At 39.6% G+C, this 24,138-nt stretch overlaps 1 protein-coding gene across 2 annotated transcripts in view; it reads right to left on the bottom strand.

Annotated features, from left to right (window-relative positions):
- Positions 1-422: 422 nt before the first annotated feature.
- The window catches only part of MCTP2 (multiple C2 and transmembrane domain containing 2), a 119,731-nt gene continuing 96,015 nt past the window's right edge, over positions 423-24,138 (bottom strand). For both annotated transcript variants that reach the window (XM_032700625.1, XM_032700624.1), the window contains exons 19-24: positions 23,420-23,542; positions 20,551-20,592; positions 10,304-10,413; positions 7,834-7,943; positions 5,323-5,420; positions 423-3,120 (exon numbers count right to left, since the gene is read on the bottom strand). In XM_032700625.1, the coding sequence (XP_032556516.1) occupies positions 3,052-3,120; positions 5,323-5,420; positions 7,834-7,943; positions 10,304-10,413; positions 20,551-20,592; positions 23,420-23,542 (552 nt within the window). In that variant the 3' untranslated portion in view covers positions 423-3,051. The remainder of the gene's footprint in view (positions 3,121-5,322; positions 5,421-7,833; positions 7,944-10,303; positions 10,414-20,550; positions 20,593-23,419; positions 23,543-24,138) is intronic.

The following is a 24,138-nucleotide window of genomic DNA, read 5'->3' on the forward strand; positions in this document are numbered from 1 at the left end:
TACGCTGTACATTGAATAGATTAACAATGTAAATGCTGATAATCTGCACAGGCAAACGGACACACAGAGATATCAACTAATATTCTTGCTTTAAGATCCAAATGAAAAATCTGAATATAGAGTTTGATGACTGTAGAGTGCAGTAAGTGCACATAACCCTCTTCTCCTTTAGTCAGGGCCTAGGAAATCCCACCGAAGAGTTTTATGTAGGTGGGGTAAGGCTTTACCTCATCTCCTGCTGCAGCACAGATATACTTATGCTCCTTACTCCGCTTCAAGTAAACTCCAGTGTTAGCTGTTACACTGCTCTGCCAAGGGATGTACTTGCTTACCTAGTCAGACAGTAAATATTATAGCACAGTAAGTATTTTGCAAAGAATGGGAAACATACCTCCTAAACCAGATAAATTAAAAGCATCAGCTTAACCTCAGATGTTTATTTCATTTCAAACAGCAGTTATCAAAACAAAGAGCTCATTACAACATATATAGGTACTGGACCATCCAAACCCCTTCATTTGGTATGTCTCCAGTGCAACAATTAACATAAATTATTCTGAAACCCAACATATCTACATCAAAAAAAAGGAAAAATTAAAAAATAAAATTAAAAAAAAAATGTGACCCTGTCTCCTGAACAGAAATAAGCTCCATGTGGAAAAATCTTAGGAAAAAACTCAACAAATCTATTAGAGTCCCAACTTCTGAATAAATAAGCGATTTTTCCTGCAGTTGAATGTTTTCACTCAAATAAACCATCAGATCTCACATGCCTGCTTAAATATGTCTGACTTTGGTCCTTACAAAATGACAAGACTACAGTATGATAAACCAGATGATAGTTTTAAGCGAGACAATGAGGCATTGTTTACAGAGAAGATTGAGAAACCGGTTTAACAAAAGGGTTCCGTGGACATCTATTGTATGTACAAGAAGGAGATTTACTGGAGATTTCGTAATTTCTACAAGGCTCTTTCCAACCAGCTTCATTAAGCTGAAGTAAATCAAATCATGCAGAGATCTGGCTCAGCCAGAGAGACATGCCGGGAAAGATACAAAATGAAGAAGAACAGACGCAGATGATAAGCTTTAGAATCTTTGGCATTTTTCATAAACATTTTCAAGGTTTTTCAATCTGTATATTCACCCATTTTCCCACACACACTCTCCTATAAATACATTATACATGTACTCTTTATACACAACTCTGTATACACATGGGTACACAAGCACACGTGCAAACAAAGAGGCATTTTTGTGGCTTTTTAAACCAGGATAATCTTTCTTCTATCCTTCCATTTGCAGCTACACACACTTTGCATGAGCAAAATACATTCTTTATCCAATCAAGTATATGAAAATGTGCCTGTCCTTATTCAAAGGCACAGTGGGACTTTGAAAAATAAACTTACGAAAAATTACTGAATCTGGCTAATAATCCAGTGGAAGATACTCTGCTGTTAGTTTTCCTTCTTCAAATTCATGCAACAGACCCACAGAACCACACACAGCTCCATTTGGATCACCCATCCATTTATTAGGTGACTTCCAAATTAATTTTTTTTTGGTAAAAAGAAACCTGTCTCTAAGGTTTCTTTATTTCTTTGTTCTGTGAACTACCACAGGGGATGCTGGTGGTAGCCCCTGGCTGGGAATAAGAAGAAAACTCCAGCTCTCGTGCTACCAGTGACTTCTTGCAGGGGCAAGTCACTCCCACAATGTCCTACAGCACCTAAAGGACCAAGGGCTACACTATCACCAAAATTAAGCAGGTTTACATATGATTCTGTGTTTTAGTTACCCCAGTCAAACAATCTGAATAATGCTGGTTATGTGAAATATATAAAGCAAAAGCACAATAGTTAAAAGACTGGTAAGCAAGCAAGAAATCACATTCTCCTCAGAACAGAATAAGGGGTCTTTTCTTCTGTCTTTGCTCAGTTTCCATATGACTTCACTTTCTGGTCCTCTCCTTGTGAACCACCAGGAAAGACTACAAGAAGACATCAGTGGTTGACCAAAGCCTGCACACTATTGCACAACCACATCTTTGGGCACAGGGCTCTCTTTCTGCACAAGTACTTATTTCTTTAAGGCTATAAAGTGTTTTTTCTCTTGGATCTGTAGTGTTGACCCCTCTGGATTTAGACAGGAAAACAACAGCAATGTTGAAATTATCTGATGAGATGGAATTATAAAAGGCAAGTCAACAGAGTCTTTTCAGGTCAGTGAGTTAGCCTTTTCCACAGCCTCTTAATCCTTTCACGGCATAAGGTTTTCATGCATCCATTGCCAGCAATGGATCTCTGATGATTCCAGTATCCAAAGAGTTAACCACAGGATGGGCTTTAAAAAAAAAAAAAAAAAGAGGGGAAAAAAAAAGGAAAAAGAAAAACCCACAAGTGCTGGATGAAATATTGAGATACTGTTGGAGTTCCTAGCTCTTTCTGCTAATTATGATAAAAAACTTTCTAAAATGTACACTGCTTGAACAGAAGATGGGTATCAAAGACTCGTTAATTCAGAGCTTAAACCTTTCTAGGCACAGTGATTTAACTCAGAAAAGAATAGCTTTCATATCTTAATGTAAATCTGTTGGATATGTTAAAAACTGGTTCAGAGCATCTCCTCACATCAGCTCAGCTGATCTGCTACACTAAGCGAAATTATCTCTTCCTACATAAAACAGGGAGTGCTGCCACATCCAGCCTTGTCTCTGCAATCAAAGGGAAAAAGAAAAAAGAAAAATAAAAGGTGCAGTTGCACCATCCTCTCCCATTCTCCTCCTCCCCACCCCACAAGCTAATTCATACGTTCCACCTTGCTCTTTTTCAGGTTATGACTCCATGTCAAAAAGACAACCCAAAAAAGAAACCCAGGCTAGGTGTTTATCAAAAAACACATCTTCCAAAAAAAAAAAAAAAAAAGAAAAAGCCTGTGGCAGTGATTCTAGTATTATTGTTCTGAAGCTAGAAGGAGGGGAGGGCTGCAGCTTGTGTGCACATGCGTGTGGATGGAGGGAGATGCTGCATTCCGAAATCCCGCTGCATCCTATAGCGCACTCCGCTTCCTCCTAATGGGACTGGAGCTGCTGTATGGTTTCAATTCAGCATGCTGCACCTGTAAAAACAAATAGACATGACGTTTGCAGTTAGGTAACTCTAGCTCACTACAGTGTGTGTTAATGGCTCCCCGAGGACAAACCAAGGGAAACTAAGGAAGGTTCAAAAGTAATGAATCATTTTCTAAACACAGGAACATGGGGGATTAATTGCAGGAAGGATTTGAGAAGTCATGCATCATTTCTTGAAACAAAAATATTAAAAGCAGATTTTTCTAATGAGATACATGGGGCTCTACCTGATTTCAGCAACGTAGGGTAGATCTTTTGGGTTTGTTTTGGTTTGGGAGTTGTTTTTCTTATCTCTCTGGCATTAACCTATAAGTTTAATAAACTTCTCTCAGGAGTTTCAATTCAAGTGGATCCCAATAGACAGTAAGATGACAGTTTTCAAAACCATACAAAGACCTTGAGAGGTTGATGTACTTAATCATTTCCAAAAAAGGAAAGTATTCTCCCAAATAGAACCTAGGAAAAGCTACCTCCACCTTCCAAAACAAATTCATATACAATATAATGGTTAAAACACATGTGATAAACTGCAAAGGATTGTGTAATCTCCAAATTGTTTGTTGTGCTAAAGAAAAGTATTCCCATTGAAATCATGGGGAAACTGTGGCTGAACATGCCATCTTTTTTACCCCTCTTCTGTCTTTTGTCCAACATATGTGGGTTGTAAATGGTAAATGTACAGACAGAAGTACTTTCTAACTCACTGCAGTACCCCAGTGAAATGCTGATGCATTGATAGCATGTAGCTTCCATGGATGACTTTTCACTAGAGTGTGGCTGTCACTTGGCCTCACTGTTTTTAGCACTAGTAGAAAACTCCAAGGTTTGTCCTATCTGAGGAACTTTTATCATTCCTCCCATAGAAAGTGGTTATCATTTTCCTTGGAGAGCTCAAAGGATCCCGAAATGACAGAAACCACTCAAGGAAATGTTACAAATGTAAATGTTAAATAAAGCATAAATAGAAAAGCAGCTTATCTTTAAACATAAACACTTAAAGGGCATATGCAAACCATCACTGCAAATCCAGTGGCCTCTACCAGAGTAATGACAAAAAACAAAACTACACTGAAGCCTAATGTCTCTATGATTGTTTCTGTTTAGCATTTTTCCTCCCACCAGCCTATGGTGAGATTTCTTTCCAGTTATTAGTGCTGCCACCAACCAATCTGGTGGCCTCTTGTCACCAGAAGCTTTTCCCAACCTTGTTTCTACCAGATGCCTCGACACTGCATGTGAGCAATTATATTTCTGTCTCCAACAGCATAAAGTCACCATACATGAGATTATGATTCCCTTATTCCCACCAAGTAGCATCTCACAGGGAAAGTGCCACAATTCACAGAGAAAGGTACAATGTCAGTGGGATCCAGGGCATCAGGATCAGGGCCTGAGGACACAGACTCCAGTTGATTAAAACAAAAGAAAGAATCCTTTATATCGTATGGCTTCATTACCCAGCAAGACTATTTTCCCTCCTCCAAGAGAAATAAACAGATCTTGACATTCTAAAGGACTTATTGTTCAAATAATTTCTAGAAAGATAGGCGAGATTACTGAAGACAGTGTGGTTGTTTCAAAGAATAGGAGAAGAGACAAGACTTGACTGAAATTCAGGGAGGACAGATTCTGGTTAGATTAAAACTTATAATTCCATAATGGCAGAAGATTGATCTGATCAACTGCAGAGAATTTTATACACATTTCAAGGTTTTCTTTAAAGAAAAAGATGAGCAGGGCATTGTCCAAAGGAGGCTTGGAGCTCAAGCACAAAGTCACAGAAATAATTCCCCCCATTCCTCCCCCTACCTTGAGAAAAGGGAGAATTCAGCAAATCCTTTTGGATGGTTATCTCTATCAAAGAGACTATTTTTCTCCTCCCTCCTACCAATACCGGAGCAGAAAGGTGACGAAAACCATAGTTCAGTAACCACGCTGAGTGATTTTCCAGATCATTTTTTAAGTAGGTCTTTTCAGGATAATTTTTCTGCAATCATTTTATCCTTCTGACAAAGGATTTTGGCTCTCCTCTCTTTTAACGCTCTCTCTCCCCCCTCCCTTTGTGGATTTTCCCCCATTCCTTATCTCTGTTATTCAAAAGTGCATTGGCATTGTATTCCCAAGCGGAGCGCTCGGCCGCTCTCAGTGTCACTCGTGGCCTCTGTTGGCAGTGGCCATTCATTACTTACCTTTTGAACATCAGATGGTACCCTGGAGAGGAAATCTAGTAGCTCATTATTGTCGATGGCGTAGGGATTTCTAAGCTTCTTAGTAAATTTATTTATGCCTAGGAAGAACAGGAAAAAAAAAACAGGCAAACAAAATAATGCAACCCTTTTCTACTCTCCCCCTCTAAGCTGTTCAGGCAAGGTGAAAAAGGGAAGAGGGATTCACAAGTAAAAATTAGTGTGAAAACAGTGCCTTAAAGCCACACAACATGTTCCCTGTCATGTGGAATCATCTGCAAGTGCCTCCTGGAGGAAGGAGAGGGCATTATTGATAAAGGTATTTCTCTACTTTGGGCATCATCTGTTGCCAACAAGGTGGTGAAAAGAGATTGCAGCATGAATTCTTTCTGGGGGATATTCTGGGATAGAATACACATGTTTACAAACAAGACTGCTGTTAAATCTGCTTCCTAGATGACCAAAGATATCCCTCTCCTCTTGCCCAGGCAACTGGAGGGCTCTGAAAATAACTAGGCAGGAAAAAGCCTTTTTTTCCCTTCCATTTCTACTCAAAATGAAAGTTTCCTTTCCCCATCATGTCTCAGAGCTTATCCTCTCTTTGTAGAACCACATTTGACAAGTTGGCCATATTATGATGCTGTGAGAAACTCTAAAAACTTATCACAAGGTTTATTTTATTTTGATCATTGTGTGAATAATTTGGCTTGCTAACTGCAGCAACTGCGCTCCCCATCTCCATGGACTTAGTTAAGCTTCAGCTGTCAGAGGTGGTCTCTAGTCTGGACATTAGATCTATGGGAGTCTAATGTTCATATTATTGTGGAGTTCATGAGGTCTTCTCTTGCCTTGCATGAGGTCTTCTTCTAGGTGAAGAAAATCAGCTAATCCATTTTAAAGAATATCAAAAAATTCAAATGATGGTTGCCTCTGAGGAGCATAATACAACATGCAATTCCATCATGCCCCTGTCCAAAATCTCATAGTGGTTTCCCTGAAAGTGATTTTGAATGTGGAGGCTGCTGCAGCCTTCTCCTCTCCCTGAAATGTACCTGCTTCACATCTGAGATTCAGCTTTTAAGCCACATACTTGTAGCAAAATGACAACACAATTTTCTGTGTACCTGATTTTTAAAAAACAGAAAATACCATAAGGTCTTTTGAGGCCTTGCCACAGGGTAGTTGTTTAACATGTATCATATTTGAAGGCCCTGTCACTCTAGATGATGTTGAACGGATGTATAGTTTTCATGTACCCACCATGTCTTCCACACAAGAACAGTAATATTTTGTTACTGAACTTTTTACTCCCAGCAATTTCTCTCCTTTCCTTTTGCCCTTTCTTTTGTTTGATATAATGCTTTATTTCTTTTTTGTTGGCTGCTGTTGCTGACCAGAAGTGGCTTTTTTTACTGCCACCTTCTCATTCCCTCCCTTTTCTACATCCAGGAGAGCCAAGACAGCTGCAGATGGCTCAGCCCTGAGGGGTGACAGGGGGTCCCTACAACCCAGAGCCACACTAGGGCCAAGCTTCCACAGGTCAGTGAGGATTATCTGCACAATATTCTCAACCACTTTACCTCAAGGCTGAGATAAAAGTCACTACCCTAAATAAGACAGGAGGCCATTTGGAGATGTAGAAAGTCTTCAAGTAGCTAGAATCATAGAATGCTTTGGGTTGGAAGGGATCTTAAAGACCAACTCAATCCAACATCCCTGCCATGGGCAGGGATACCTTCCACTAGACCGGGTTCATCCAAGCCCCATCCAACCTGGCCTTGAACACTTCCAGGGACTGTGCATCCACACCTTGTACTAGTGACTCATCATCATCATAGTTTTTTCCTAGTATCTAATCTAAACCCACGCTCTTTCAGTTTAAAGCCATTCCCCTTTGTCCTGTGACTGCATGTCCTTGAATGCCACCTCCTTTAGCAAAAGATAATCTTATACTTCTTCATAACACCATCAGGAAAGTTTTAATTTTTAAAAGCTCCTCTTTTACTTTTACTTCATGGTGTATCTTCATACAAATGCTTTCTGACCCATGACAAAAGGAGATGCTCAGGGTCTCCCCACTGGGTTCTGGGCACACTGCCTGTTCTGATTGCAGGGATATTCAGACCCAAAAGGCTCCTGGGGTCCAGGTCTACATGGTCCAGCTCTGAAAACACTTCTTGTCCACTTTTTACCATTTCCCAGCTGGGGGGCTACAGCACCAGGAAGCTAATTACTTTCTTGCAGAAGAATAATAACACTGAAAGTAGCTTATCTAGGCTAATGCTCTTCTTGCAGTGCTGTTGGAAACTTATAAAGAACCCTAAGAAAAGCAAATTATCGGATAACCCAGGGGGGAGAAATGGTAATTTTAAGAAGTTCATAACATCTTTATTCACCTCTAAGCAACAGCACTTGTTTGTCTGTGTAACAGGTTGTTTAAAGCTTGTTTGATTTCATTCTGTACACATATATTGTATTTAATCTCATATAAATGAGACACAGTGGAGTACTTACCCCAGATTAAAATTATGTACCTCAGGGGTATAAAATACAAAATAACTGTTGCTGCTGCCAGGATCAAGCAGGCCAGGACAGAGAGGAAAGGCACCGTCCAGTTGAATGTGCTGTAAGGAAAAAACAAACAATCCTTCTCAACATTTCTGTTCTTGGACACTGTTTGTACTCTGCTACCCAATAATAATTTAATGACCTCTTTGCAGTGGCTGGCACAGTCAGATATGCCATAAATTGCAGACACTTTGGAAGGTGGATAAGCAGATTCCTACATCTGGATGTTATAATGGATTAAGGGAGATATCTGAGAGGCAGATATCACGATAAGGAAAGAGAAAAGGAGCCCAGGGGAGCTCAGTGAAGTTGTTAGGCATGTAAGTGAGTTGTTTTTGTTTTTTCTTCTACGTGTCGCACTTGTTTCACATCTCTGCTCACCAGTCAGCTCTTCATTATTCATGGGTGGATTATCTGATCTGCAGATGGAGCCATCAGAGCTGGCTCCACCGGGCCACAGTGGAGATGACATGAGATGTGTCAGTGCACGACTCAAACGTGGCAGGTAGCCAGAGTCAACCCTGATGGTAACTTGGAATGGATTAATTATGATGCTAAACTTTGAAAGAGCAGTTAGAGTAATTCCTCTGCATAGCATTAGGGAATAATGTTTTATATAAATCTCTCTTTATATACATAAATTTGATTCTATTTCTTTAAATTTTCAACAATTCCTTACTACACTGTATATAGGACGTTGGCCTGGGTAAGCTGTAATATTCTAGCAGCAATCCAAGCTTCTGCATTCCAACAATCTGCATCAGATTTCTCCCAAGGGAAGCACTCTTGAGAGGCTCAGTTACTAAAGTATTTCAGACTTTTACAACATTGCAGTGAAAAACAGGACTTTATTTCACTCTGACCTCTCATCTGTAAGTCAATGATGGACTTAAGGTGAGCAGGTACTGCTAACACACCTTTGAAGTTACTTTGTCCCTCCATGCCCTTGTAAGACATAACCCTATGGCATGCATCAAATATTGAGATACCTGGACTACAATAATGCCAGTTATTCCACAGTTACATGGATTTTAGTCCAGTTAGATAGATTTACAGATCTGGGCATCTCTGTTTCTCACAATCTGCCTGCTAACTGCATCATATCACAATGACGGGGAGTAGGAAGAAGAGAGAATGAACGTGGACCACTGATCAGGCTATAAAATAAGACAAACTTCCCTTGACAGATAAAATTAATAGGATGCTACAAAAATTACTTTTAAGCTTCAACAGACGTATTAAATATTAAGTAAAGATAGGTGGGAGAGGACCCATCATCATCAATCAAGTAGTTTAAGCAAAAAAAAAAAAAAATCAAAATAGCTCAATTCAGAGAAAACTCCCTATGATTGTGTAACTGGAGTGACAGACGGAAACTGCAGTACAATTCAGTCTGTCACTTACAAAAAAACTTTGATAGCAATTTTTTAATGGTACATCACTGTTGAGTTACAACAGAATTCTTCTGAAATTACATCGGGCCTCCACATTAATACCCAATGTGTTCTTTAAGACCATTGTTACCAATATGAATACAAGAATTAATAGTGTTTAAGTGCTCTGAGCCTTCCTGCCATGCAGCTGGGCAGAACAGTGCCCTGTTCATAGACTGGAATACATCTTTGGGCCATTTCCACCCCAGCTGGGGTGTCCGGCGTGGTACCACAGCACATGCGTTTGCTGTATTTTTAGCTTGAACCCAGCTCCTCATTAAAGTGTGGCTCGATCACAAACCATCACTTTGTGTTCAAAACAGAAAACAGTGTGGGTCAATTAAGCTCCAGTAGATTGAGTTATAAAAGTTTGTGTGTGTTCGTGTGTGGGATTTTTTCTCTTTTTTTAGGCTCTTCACCTCCCTCCGTTTTAAGGTCAGTAATACCCTGCGTGCCTCCCCTTGCAATGAGACCCTGAAAACCCCCTTTGGGCTTCCTTGTGGCACCAGCAGGAAGCAGACAGCTCAAAATGGCAAAGAGAAAAGAACATCAACGCATTGGCCAGAGACATAAGTGACTGGTAACCCCTGCAGCCAGGTCTGGACACAGAGGGCGTGGGAAAAGCAACCATCAGTTCCCTACCTACTTTCTGTGATGGGAGTGAAAACAAATACCTGATGCTTCTGTGCCCACATCTTTAAGATGTGGCACTCATGCCTCCCTACTCCATCACAAACAAATAAGACCAGAAATTCAGGCAAATGTGGAAGCTATCAGTAAAGCACTTGGCTTCACCTCTTCTCTAGGCTTTGAAAAGGTTTTTGGAATAAATGGCTGTAAGAGAAGCAGCAGTGGTGGGACTGGTGAAGATAACCTGCCGCACCTTGAAGTCATTTCTGGAGCAAGACATTCGCTCAACCTTAGTCCTCCTGGTTCTGCTTCACTGCAAATCACAGTTAAGCAACAAAAAATTTATTACTTACTTTTTAATCCTCTCTCCAAACGATGCTATTTCTTCTAGGATGCTTTGAACAGCTATGATGATCTCTTGGACCATGTGGATTCTGTCAATTAGCCCCTTTTTCTCAGATTCCTAACACACAAAAGGACAAAACAGAAAACCAAAACTTTTTTTTAATATATTCAGTATTTGCTAGGATATTCAAAGATATGTGAACAAAGAACTGCTGTTGTATCCATGAACTCAAGTATGTCACTGAAGGAAGGAAAGAACACATACTTAGGGTTTATCACATACAATTAACATTCTTTTTTAATTGTATGTAATATATATGGAAAATATAGATCCCTATTTTCTTCCTTTTCCTCAACACGTGGGCAGAGGTTTCTTTACCTTCCAATGCAAATCAGCTGCAGAATCTCAACCAGGACTTCCCTGAAGAACTCAGTTTCACCCTAAAGCAGAAGTGTTGAGCACCCCCGATGTGCACCGGTGGCTGCTCAGTGCTCCTCAAGAACAAGAATATTCTTGTGCAGAACTTCTGAATATCACTTTTCTGAGCTTTCTGGGTTCCCCACAGCCATGCTGTTTTGTGTATATAAATTAGCAGCAAGATAGTGAATGCAATATTTTTTGAACATTCTGTATACAGAGACTTATTCTTTTACTGGAAAAAAAAAACAATCAAAGGAAGAAATGTCCTTTTTCCTTCACAGTGGCCATCTCACAACTTTGTTTCTTACTGCTTATTTTAGGCAACAACATTACAGGACATTACTACAGAACTGCAGAAATAAAAAGGAAGCACAGAATGAATTAAAAATCAAAATGACTTAAATCAGGCTTGAAAATCAGTATACAATTATCAGCATTCAGCATTTCTTTGCCAGCAATCTAACACACATACAGGCATGCAAATTGGTGTGGTTGCAGATATTCTAGCGAGAAATCAGCAAAACATTCACTTATTACAAAACGCAGAGCCCTGGACACTGATTTTACATCACTTTTAGACACTCAAAAATCAGGCCAATTTAGCGAAAATAAGACATTTTAAGCTGTGCTTTAACCAGCTGGTTTCCAGAGAGGGGAGATGATGGTAAAAAGCATTTTGTATCCATGTTCTCCGTGGTCCTCATCAGTCGGGGTAGCGGAAAGGGTGGGTGGGGACGAGCGAGGGCCAGAGACGTGCGGATCAACACGGCTGCAATTCTGCCTCTGTGTTGTCATCCACATTATATCTCCATGCAGGAGAAGGTCAGAGGCTACTTAGAGTCACACAGCACCACAGAGGTGAGGTCTCTTGCTCCAGCCTTTTGGCACTACCGTGATGGGAAAAGGTTTGTGTCTGCCTGACACAGAGCACCAGAGTCCAGCATGTGCTGGAATAACCTCTGACCCATCCTAGGATGCTGAGAGAGAGAGGCATGGGAGTATAGCTCTTATAACACTTGGAATTACTTACTGCCCATTTCTCTCCCCAGTAATTTTTGATTTTAAAAAGCCAGCCAAAACCACCATGGAGTTATCAAGCTCCAGACATTTGAATATTTGCCTTTAGGTTGCAAGTGAGTGCACAATGAATAGAAGCAGCTTTTTAAATAATCACACATTTGGGTGTGAAAATGAGTATTTTTACATTAATAAAACAACCAACAAAAATGAAACCCTTGGGGTGTGAAATAACCCCAGAACAAAATAAATAAATAAATAGTCAGTTTATGTGAAAATAGCACAAAAAAGTCATTTTCACACAGCTCCAGTTATAACCTCGTTAGGCTCAAATGTAAATGACACATTGGAATTATATTTAACTATTCACTCACTGGAGTGGTACAGTGGTCCCTCTGCCACAGTTGGCTTTTTTTCCACCAAACTTGGGAGTAAAAGTTGGAGAACAGTTCATGGAAAACCAGACAGTGGGAATTTCATTCTGTCCAAATTCAGACAGAGGGGTAAATAAACCACTTAAATAAAGTGATATTGCAGGGCAAGCCTACTCTTGCTACCCCGAGCTGCAAGGCAGATCATCTGTCAGCTCTATCTGCATCATGCTGACTTCATTTACACATCTTCGATTGAGCTTAGAGATGTGGTGATAACGCAGTTTAACCAACACAACACAACTTCTGCTGCAGCCATGAAGCAGAGTAGGAAAATAAAACACAAACTACCAGCTCCAAAGATTATAATGACACCTGCATGCCTGTGCTTACCTGGCATGCAAGTTAAAATCACCCCTAGACAGTGATGGTTTCAACTTCTAGTATAAAATGTGACCAACCAACGTAAAGGCAAAGACAAACTGAGATTAGAAAGCCTTGTAAATAAAATCAGTTATTAGAGTAAAATAGGCTGCAACTGTCCTTGCAGTATGCACTACAGTGTATGTGCATAATCATTTAAAAATCCTGGAAATTTGTCAATGTTTCTTTGTTATTATTGTTTTGTTCTAGAAACCTGCAGACTAAATACATCTGCAGGATTATTAGGTCACTGATTAAGCAAGAGAGAAGCAGACAAATGAAGTACAGCAAACAAGATTTTTCAAATTATTTAGATTTTGGAGTGTTGTTTATGCTTTCTGAAGTCAGCACCTCACAAAGCACTGTCGGAAGCAGTAGGAGTCCATCAGGACGACAGTCACTGGCCCCTATTTATTAGGAAACAGGCAACTGTCACAGAGAAAGCTATATTTGGACACTACCATATTTGTGGAAGATGGAAAAAGTAATCCTAAATACATCTTCCACTAAATGGACTTTCCCATCTGTGCAAGATCCCACCACCCAGATAATTTTTCTCCAGCCTCTTCAAGTATCATTCCTTTCTGCTTTCTTTCGGACTCAATATATTATGCTGCTTGAAAACAGGATTTGGATACCCATGGTTCAAAATCACAGCTCAGAAGTTTATGCTTGAATTGAAAATAAAATATCCTTTCCGTTTCTGGCAATTTTCCCCTAAAACCAGTCGCGAAAATTCCATTCCTTCAAGGCCTTTCTCTTCTTTATTTCTTAGCTGATTACAGCACTGTGGGTGGACCAAAACTTGTCTTCAGCCTTTGGGAAAGAATTAACTCCATCAAAATGAATTTACAACTGAGAATTAATTATATAATCAGTGTGCTGCTTCAAATCTTCCTTGCATATCCTGATTTAAGAAACCTTCATTTCTACATTAATTGCCTGAACAAAACCACAAAAGGGGGTTTACAAAAGATTGAGCATGTCAGGGGAAGGAAAAATAAAAAAAACAACACCAACCAAGACCCAGTAATTTCATAAATAAGTCTTTTGTGTCCAGCTAATGCACATCAACTTAAACTTGTAAGTGAAGACACCAAACTGTACTGGAAGTGGCTTCTAGATTTTCCTGTTTCTGAAATATGTAACACTTTAAGAGGGGCATGTAAGCACACTTAAAGGGTTACCACGGCTCTGTGATCTTCCTTCCCTGAAAGGAACTTATGCAGCTCCCAGACATTCAGGGACAGTTGCAAAAGAAACCTTCACGCAATCTCAACACTGAGGTACTTCCAATGCTGAAGAGTTTTAAAGAGTTGGAGTATGAGGCAGGCCAGGAGAGGACACCCCCAGCACTAGCACAAGCAGTTCACGATGGGGGAACTACAATGGTCAGAGCTGGGCTTGCAAGGGAAAATCGTACGACTTGTGGAGGAAGAGACTGAAGGCAAAATTCTTCAATCGTCTGCTCTGGAACAAAGACCAAATACCGCCCGTTACTGCTTCTTCTGTAGCCAAGCATCCATTACAGAATTGAAAGCTTCGATGGTGGAGATCCCCTAACTTCTTTTGATCATTTGTTTCAATGATTAATAGCTTTCATCTTTACAGAAAGCTGTTTCCCATTTTTTAAATCTATCCTGCAGATATTTTTGCTCTGGATACATCCAAACCAGTAAGCAGTGCTCCAAACACATAGACAATTTTTACTCTCTAAGGGTATTTCTGATGTATACTGCAAATATCATATGCACACAACTAAAAGTTAGGCTTGAAGCCACGAGTAAGTTCTAAATTCTTGCTCACTTGGATTTCATATAAAACACTCGCAGAAAAAGAAATCTTGCATGCAACTTTCAAACAAGTGGTATTCATCAGCAGATTTTTGGCGTGCCAAGGGAAACTCAATATATTAAGCTGAGGAACATTTGGGGGCAAAGATGAGGAAAAGGGGAGGAGAAAACATAAATAGGGATTAATGCAAAAGGAAGAAGAAAACAGGATACAGCCAACTGAGTCAGGAATGAAAATCATGAATATCTTCAGGGATTGAAAGAATTATTCTGCCAAGCCCTGGGCTGGCCTAACTTTTGGGATTAGCTTTCTTACAGTAGCTGTCTCATTATGCTACTGCTGCAAGCACATTAGGGCAATGTTTTACCAGGATTTATCTGACATACCAGTTATTAATTCCTCACTGTATTAGCAACGAACAGCATTGATGCAAAGTGAAAAGAAAGGAAAACAGCTCAGACACGCATTGCTTTTTGCTCCGCTATTATTCTGCTTTAAAAAACAAACAAACAAACAAAAAACAACAAAACAAAACATGCTGTAGTTATTTAGAGAAAAGCAGAGTTAGCCAAAGTTGGATTTAATTTGCAACTTGCTCTGTGCTAGACTACAAAACTCTGACCTTACCGGTGTCCAGCAAAACCTGTGCCAAACAACAGCTTAAGGCCAAAATACTTGTCCATGAAGAACTTCTGAAACCAGAAAGATTTTATTGGGTATAAACAGCAGACCACTGGCCTCTATTGTCTGCAGGGAACACTCCACTAACAGCTCCAGTCTAGCAGCAGAATGAAGCTCTTGTGGGAGGTGGTAGCCATGGAGTGACAGACAGTCTCTTGGTAGCTAAAATGAATTCCAGGCAGAGCTTTAAAAACAGTCACCACAGCAACCTTGAACTGGATCCTGCCTTCGGTGGGAGCCAAAGGCGGCTGAAATGAACCCAGCAATCTGCCTTGCTGAGTCACTGTCTTGCCCTGTGCTGCAATGTCTGCTGCGTGTCAAGGGGAGCTGCTCGGCACTTCCAGGAGGACGGGTACCCAGAGAGGACGGCTGCCAAACTCTGAGCAATTGCCTCGTGCAGTCCTCAAACTGTGCATCACAGGATCTTTTTGTTTATTAACACCATGCTGCAAATGTGCCTGCCTGTGGAAATTTAGCGAATCTGAGTGTACTTGAAATAATTACCAAATAGAGGAAATGCAACACATACAGGTCAATTTATGCTCTCAGTTAAAAAGGTGTGAAATCTGGAATAATTCCACCAGAGCCAATAGAATCACTTCAGACTGGTATGAAGGAGAGCAGCATTGGTCTTAAAAGGACACATTTTAAAAGCAATAGCACATGATCCTACAGCTAAGGCTGGGCAACACTGCCTATAGGGCAGAAGATGACCACTTCATGTCTCGCTTAGCCATGCTCACACTTTCTTTGTTTACATTTAGACGAATTTCATCTGTGCACAGGAGACCAGTAAAAAGTCTCCTAAGCCAAACCCAAGAAAAATGTTATGTGAAAAGCCTTAGATCATAACTCTGTTGCTTTCTCTATGCACAGGCGTGAAATGCAGGGGCTTTAAGAAGCATTATTTGTACTTGCTCACGTTTTCATAGATATGTAAAGTAACTCAAAGTCCAGTGGCATTGCTACAAGTTTTAAAGCAATACTGGCAGTCACAACAGAATAAAACACCATTCAGGTGAGGAACATGTGTGTAGGAAGCAAAGGGAATCAATCCTGAATGGAGATAAAAAGTCATCAGTCATTTTTGATTTAAAAAAGGGAAGGGGAAAGAAAACAAGTTCTGTCAAAATAAGTGCTTTCTCCTGGAAATACATGAGACTTAAGAACAATCACATGGTGATTAGACTTAAACTACTGGATCATCATCTATAATCTAGGTAATGACCTTTAGCAATTTGGGGTACAGGGGAAAGACAGATCTATTCATACATCTGGTCTATTCAAAATAAAATTTAACATTTTAAATAGTTGGAATTTTTAAGGGACAAGGACTCCCTGAGGTTTATGTGCTCAGTCCAGTGACCTGCCTACTGCTAACTTAATATTTCTCTAGAGAGTCAGAGAAGTTACAGTGTTGGTTCACCTACCTCTAGGTAGGTAATGCTCCCTAAAAGGGAGAACTTTAGACTGCCACAGGGCTGCTAAGGTTTCTTTCTGAGGAGAGACATACCCAAGATGTCTAAAAGTCCTCTGCAAGCTCTTCCTTTCAACTCTGCTACCCCATCACCTCTAAACCTGTGAATGGGTGCTGATACAAGAACCATGCCAATTTATGGGATGCCTGTGGATAAGAACAGTCCTAGACAATGATGCAGTGCAAATAAGGCATAACAAGAGACCATTTATCTTCCAGTTTCTTAAACACAGGAGGCTCCCAAGGAAAGAACAAAGCACAGTCAGAGCAACCCCTGCACTGGGTCTTTTTAGGACACGATCTTGCCCAAAATTTTGTGGAGAAGGTGGATGATCCTCATCAGTCTGAACATACCCTGTGTATCACAGGGTATTTTCAAGTCCTTACCATCATCTCTCTTCAGCAATTTTAATGGGAGATGTTGAAATATTATATTGCGATTGTTGCACTGAAGAGAAAAAGAAAAACTAATGAAATTATTTATACTTCCAGGGAAGAAAACAATGAGATGATATTGTCTTGAATGACCTTTCCTAAGTATGGGGATATAGCATCTTACACAATAGAGTCTTGGTTCATGTTTCAATTACTGACCTTTACTGTGGAGAAAATTAATGCAATTTTCATCGTAATCCACCCGTACAAATAAGATCCATACGGAAGGTTTCCACATGCTGAATCTAACTCAAATGGAAAATGTCAGCTGTTTGCTACTGGATGAATTTGACTTTAATTTGTTCAGCTGGAGTCCTTCTGAATTCTGTTCATAAAACTTTGTATATCTTTGGTACCTATTTTTGACAGAGAATTTCCTACATTATAAACATTGGATTTTTATTCTTTGGTTATTTTACCCACTTCTGTTTGTTTCCAATACATGAGATACTAAACCTTCCTTGGAAGTTGCCAAATAACTTGGCTTAACGCCATGGTATCATTTGATCCTCCCCTGTTACATCCCACTAGCCAAGCAGGGCTACTTTGGTTCACCACAGGATACAAACCCTCCAAAAAAAAAAAAAAAAAGCCCACACAGGAACTGTGGTTGATTTAGTTTTGGCTCTGATTTTCTTTTGAATTAGTTACCAGACCTGGAAATAGTAGTAATTTAAGTTTTGTCTGTTGTGGAGGAGATGCAAACTTTTATTCACACAACTGAGAAGACTCCAAGACTTTTTCCAGTCAAGTGCTATGACACACTCATTCACAGCAGAGCTGTCTGCTCTTGAAGCTCTGAAGTCATTATCAAAAACAGAAAATAAAATAAAATAAATAGAAATGGTCAACAATTAGACAACTTACTGCATGCAAGCTGCATGTAACTTGTCTATACCTTCTTACTGGCAGGCAAAAGATGTTTTGGTGATGTAATTTTAAAACAATCCTTACTCAGGCAGCCTGACAGAGCCCAGAGCTGACAGGACACAGCCTGAACTCTGTGTCCAAGATGGCACAAATCCGAGAAGGCATTTATCCACCGAAGAGCTGTGCCAAAGGGACAGAGCTCTCCTATCTTTTACAGTCCTCCATGCTGGTATGTGGGGAGGGCAAAGGGAGAAAGGACGGGGGAGCTGGCAATTAAGTCCTGTCATTTAAGACAGATAGTTTAGGTGCAGGGAGTTAATCTGCTCTTGGGTTTTTGAACTAAGTGTCTGTGTATTTTTAATTTGTAAACAGTTCATCTCTTAGAGGGTGTGTTACAATTCCCAGAAGCACGGTCTGTTATGTCTAACAGGCAGCAGAACCCAGAAGGGCTCTGTGTGTGCGTATTTTGATACAGCACGATGATAGGAAACAGAAACAGTGACCTCCTATACCACAACCCAACTAGCAGATTTCAACTCTGGGAGCTCTTGTATTAGGGAGGGAAAAAAAATATACAGACTTCTTTTTAAAGTATAGTTGTCTGTTTAAATGTTGACATTGCCATGAGATAATGTCATGAAATTACATTTTTCTTACACTCCCCAAAGAGCACTGGCCACCCTCAGACTTGGAAAAGTCACTTAGAATAACCTAATGTACTTAAAGATGCAAGTCATCAGAGTGCAAGCATGGTCCACAACTGCTGCACAGGGGATACACACAAGGCAGAATGAAAGCATGGGACACATGCAGTGGCTGGAAATTGTCTCTTCTGGCAACTCTGTGTCAGAATTCCATCGTCCCGTAACACTAGTACAACAATTAATATGAATTATTATTACTGAAATGTTGGGATGTAAAGGGCTACCTTGATGAGAAAGCCTGCTGGTGTCTACTGTGAGTAGCTTTAGTCAGCGCTACCAGCTCTCTGTGTCAAGAGTCTCATGAAATGGAGACAGAGGCAACACTGATTACAAAATGGCAGGGCCAAATCATCAACAGTTCAACACTGACTCTCAGGAGTTTCCCCAAACCTACCTACTTAGTTAGAAGAAACCAAGAAAGAGAATTACAGTGAAGTTGTCTGGGGGGAGGCAAAACTGTAAAGTCATTAATCCATATTTAAGCAACCCAGTTGTATCTATAGAGAGAACCAAAGTCACTGGAGTTAAATCTAGGGTAAACATAACCGAGAATATTTTATCATTGCAGCAATGAATCTCTTGCACAGCACAGGAAACAGAGGATTATACACCTACTTAATACATTTTTACTTCTCTATTCCCACCTCAGCACTTCCAAGTGAAAAAGAGGAATATTAAAATAGAAGAAAGTAAACGGGATTGTTCCAGCGAATAAGTTACACCTTTAGGCATCACACAAATAATATGCAGAGGGTCAATATTTACAGGTGTCTAGCACTGTATAGAAATTACACCCACTAAATAGAAATTATTGACTTTTAGAGATACACACTATTCCTTTGAAAAAGAGGCAGCTTTCATTTAGCAACTTCTGATGAGTTCCAGATATTGGTCCATTCAGTTGACGAATTTTACGACGCAAAGAGTAAATTATAAATGAGAACATTTAGACAATTATTGTGTGTTGCAAGAAACCTGTAATTCAACTAGATTGCCTAAAGTTCACTTTATAACTTTGACAGATTTCTGGTTGCTCATTAAAATATAACCACCACAGAGGAGTAAGTTAAATTTAAATAACTATTCCCATCAATTAGTCTGCTGAGCTTCAATTCTAGGGTCTGTGACTGAGAAGAGTTAAGGTGCACTTGCCTGCTGTGGTATTGATTTACTTCTCAATGAACAACAATTTCACTTTAACACTTTTAAAATACAGAATATTCAAGAAGAGTCTTATTAACTTTGTATGCAATTTTAAAGTTTCACATCGCCTTGTGAACATTTTTTTCCTAACAGCTAATGTTCCTTTGCATGCTGTTGCTCGTTAAATAATTCCTCACCTTTTAGCTTTAAAGTATTTATAGATTATCAGATCCTCCTTCACTTACTTACGTTTTTTCAAGCTGTATACATTAAGTTCTCTTAATCTTTCTTCATATGTCATGCCCTCTAATCCTTTTATCATTTGTCAGTGTGGTTTGATAAACTTGGAAAAAAATCCAATGAATTTTTCACAGTGAGAAGAATGAGTAAGTACGTTCCAATAAAATAAAAAACAGGCCTTGCCAATTCCAATTCTTTCCACATTTCTGAAAGAAACGCTGAGAAAATTCTAACCAGTCCTCCACAAATCACACTAATTCTGGCCTACTGGAGTGGAAATGCCAAATCATTTGGGAAAAGCTACCAGCACAGAATGTCATCCAACACTCAGAGGCAATGGGGGATTTTACACACTCGTGTATGTCTTTGCACCTCGTGCACCCATACACACACCTCTCAGTGCACATACATGAACATGTGCCCATTACAAGGTCAAGCACAAACTGGAGCTGCTCAGATTCAATTAATGATCGGAGGTCTCATGGAGGTAATACCACTATGGAAGGTTACACAAACCAGTCTTCTCTTACTTTCAAATTTGCCAAACAGCAAACTGCTGACAACTGTCTTCCCACTTAATACAGATAATAAATGAAGATCTCATGGAGACAAGATGGTGGGTTTGTGTTCTCCCACGTTCCTTCTGATACTACCCAACATAATCATGAGATATGCTTACCTTATCATCTTCATCCTCATCTTCATCCAAGCCCATAAGCTCCTGCAGAAGCAGATGTCCATATTACAAAACACTACATTTATTTTTCAGCAACAGGCAATGTTCAAAAAGCTTATGATACTCCCACAACATTTCATTATACAATTTTCTCCCACTTCTACTGAAAGTCATTTAAAAAACCCACCACTTTCACCTTTCAGAAATAATGTTTTGTATTCAAGGACCTTTTTTTTTGTGTGTGTGTGATATTCTGAACAAAGCACGCAATACCCTATACAAATTTTAAGCCTAAATAAAGCACTCGTGGTTGTGTCCAGTAATTTGAAGGCAACAGGCTTTCAAATTCATTGCCAACTTTTACTGTCTGTAAACAGCTTTGTATGTAAGTCTTGCAAATGAACCAGATGATATGTCAAGGCTGAGGACTCTATACTCAACTTGTTCCATCCTCTCTGCTACAATGACTGCTCCCTCCCTTTAGGGCCATTACTGAAACATCAGACTTTAGAAAACACATTAGTATGAACATAATCAATCTCACGAATCACAGTCAGATTTCTATGCAGCATTATTTCCTCCCTTTAACTTCTATGCTGACAGGTAGGGGAGAAAACAAAAGACTTGGCTAAGGCTTGGAATTAGGAGCACTTGGCTTTCAATTCAGGTATTTAATAAACTGAGCCTTTAACAGGATCCTCCAGGTTTTTCTTGGTTATTTAATAGCTACATTTGAATCTGTGTACTACAAGTTTAAATACAGCAAACATGCAAAGAATGTGAGGAATCACAATAAAAAAGATGTTTTGAATTTGGGTTTTCTTGGGGGGTTGGGTGTTTCTGTTTGGGTTTTTTTTTCTTTCTTTTTTCCCCCTGAAAAGCAGTTTCATCTAGTATGTAAAAAGTACTGGGAGTTGAGATACCCAGATGTACTCTCTGGCTCTCTGGAATACCCTGAGCAGCCAAATTAACACTGATCATAGTTTAAATTTCTATAGAAGCTCCCCATCTGTAAATCATAAACCATTTTTACCAATATTCACAAATTTAGCCTCTTGGCAACTGGATCAGGAGTACAAGGTTAATACTGTTACTCACATTTTATAGCACAGAAATCAGAGAGAATTTAAGGTTCGCTTTTGCAAAGACTGTTGCTTGCATTCCTCTATATACACAAAAAGTGTGTGCTAGCACACAAAAACCAAGGGCAGTGAACACGCAGCCAAGGGCTTAAGAAGCAAAAAATAAATAAATGACTATGTAAAAATCATTGGTATTTTGAAGAAAACCTTATCTCATCTGCACAACAGATGTGACTAGGGGTAGCACCTGATTGTCTATTTTTGACCTACAGATGGTTAGAATCATAGACACACATAAAAAAGAAATCAGGTAATATTAAAGGCACTTTGACTACTTGTTCCATATGATCTCAATCCTGCAAAGCACTTTGGCAGATGTGTGATTTTGCTTATGCAAAACGCACCCCTGAATTTCACGGCACTGAATTGCTTACAGAGTGTGTGACAGGAAAAGAGCCAAATTTCTGATGGACCTTCCTTGAGTATTATTACAATTAGCTGTATTTTTAGAGATATCCTTTTTGTAGTATCCACCTAAATGATCCTCTGCTCAATTCTTCTATTTTCTGTCAGACTGACCTCACCTGAACATGCAACAAACTCACCACAGGATGAGTGAGGGGGCTGGAAGGCATTCTCTGTGTATTTTTTTCTGGGTAAGTTATTATTGTTATTTTTTATTGGTTTTTGTATTAAAACCAAAAACAGCTGTTTGCCTGGGATTCTCCCACATGGGAAGTTATTTTCTTGATGAAATCAAGTAGTCACTGAAGACACACAGTATCTTTTTGTGTTATTCTGGACGTGGCTGAAACTGAAGAAAAGAATTTCTTTTACCATGTTTTCAAATTAAACGTCTCCCGGTCTGGATAATGCAACTTCCCCTATTTTCTAAGAATCTTTCCACTAGGGAATGGATGAAAACTGAACTAGGAGCAACTTTTCTCACTAAAACTAAGAGAGCAGCTACTGACTTTTTAAATTCTAAAATATTATGTCTTTGTATAAAATCCACTTGACTTGTTCAGGTAAAGGTACCAATGTCAATCATCTTTTTATCAAAAGTTGAAAGCTACACTTTGGCCTCCATTTCAGTACTGTATTTATTTCACTTTTAAAAACAGAACATTATGGACATTCATGAATTTACCCTCATTTCTAGCTGTAATTACCACTGTTGTATGAGTAAAGACAGTGGTCAACATCAAACAGCATTTCATACCCCAAGAGTAGCACTTTGTTACTTTGTGATTATTTTCTGCATTTAAATTCTTTTTTCTCCCAAGTTAAAAAAACGAAGGCTAAATTTCTGGGGGAAAAAAGCACTTGTCATTTAAGGGTGGGGGGTGGGAAGGAGGAACAAAGGTTTTTTAAAGCCTCGGATCACAGGACAACAAAATAACTTTAAAAATAACTATATTCTCTTCTGGCTTCTATTGACTTTGCTCTTCTGTGAATCACGAATCATTAGTGTGATGCAAAGTGTAATGGCAGGAGAGGCATGGCACTTGTCGCTTTGGAAGCCTTTCTTAATTCAACTTAAAAATGTTTGTAGTTACTTAGTAAGTGAAATCCTCCTCCTACACACTCTCGTTGTCTTCTCCTACTAGTCTGAATGGTTTATTGCTTTAATCAAATAATGAAAATCGAGAGGGTGGAGGTTTCTTTTCACTAACTTTGAAATAAAACCGCTGTTTAGATACACAACTAGCTTAATACCATTAAAACACGTGACACTTCGCTCAAGGGCAAACTGGGGCTGCCAGAAATGTTACTGCCACTTTACTTGCCTGGGCATCTTGGGTGTTATTGACCTTCCCTGTCGTGACGAGGGAGAAATTGTAGGCAAAGAGCACCAGCAAAGCCAGGGGCACCATGTACAGCTCCACGTTCCAGACGGTGACCACAAATACCTGGGAGAAATAAAGCAGCAGAAGGGAATACACACAAGTGTTTAAAGAGAAAGACATGTAAGAAAGTTTTTCAGTCATTATCACTCTGTACATTCATCCTTGAATGTCTGTTAACCTCAAACCTCATTCATATTATTATTTTGGCAAAGAAATCAGCTTGGAAAGCGTGTGCTTTCACTCCATTCTGTTTGAGATCATTAGGCTGCTGTTTGTTAGGTCCTCCTCCCCTGTATCTGGGGAAGTATAAGGCCCTGAACATAAGGTTACTCCAAAGGCTTTATTCACTCCTTCCTGGGACCCCTTCAAGCCTGAAAGCCTTTTGTCCTTAGTGCTAGTGTAGAACAGATGCACTTATAGAGGTAAACCTGCTCCACTACATCAAACCCTAATTGCCAGGGAGTCTTTCACAGGCTAGAGGAGAGGTTTTTTTCCTCTTGTGCAACAGGAACCATGGAGATCCATTGTCACTCCACAGTGGATAATCAGCACATGCATGTTCACCATTAATCCACCTATATTCTTGGCACAACAGCACAGAGAAAGGACTGTTACCATCCAGGAGGCAAGGCTTCAGGCTGCACATGATGTATCATTTA

Source organism: Chiroxiphia lanceolata, chromosome 12, assembly GCF_009829145.1.
Source record: "Chiroxiphia lanceolata isolate bChiLan1 chromosome 12, bChiLan1.pri, whole genome shotgun sequence".
NCBI classification, from domain to species: Eukaryota; Metazoa; Chordata; class Aves; order Passeriformes; family Pipridae; genus Chiroxiphia; species Chiroxiphia lanceolata.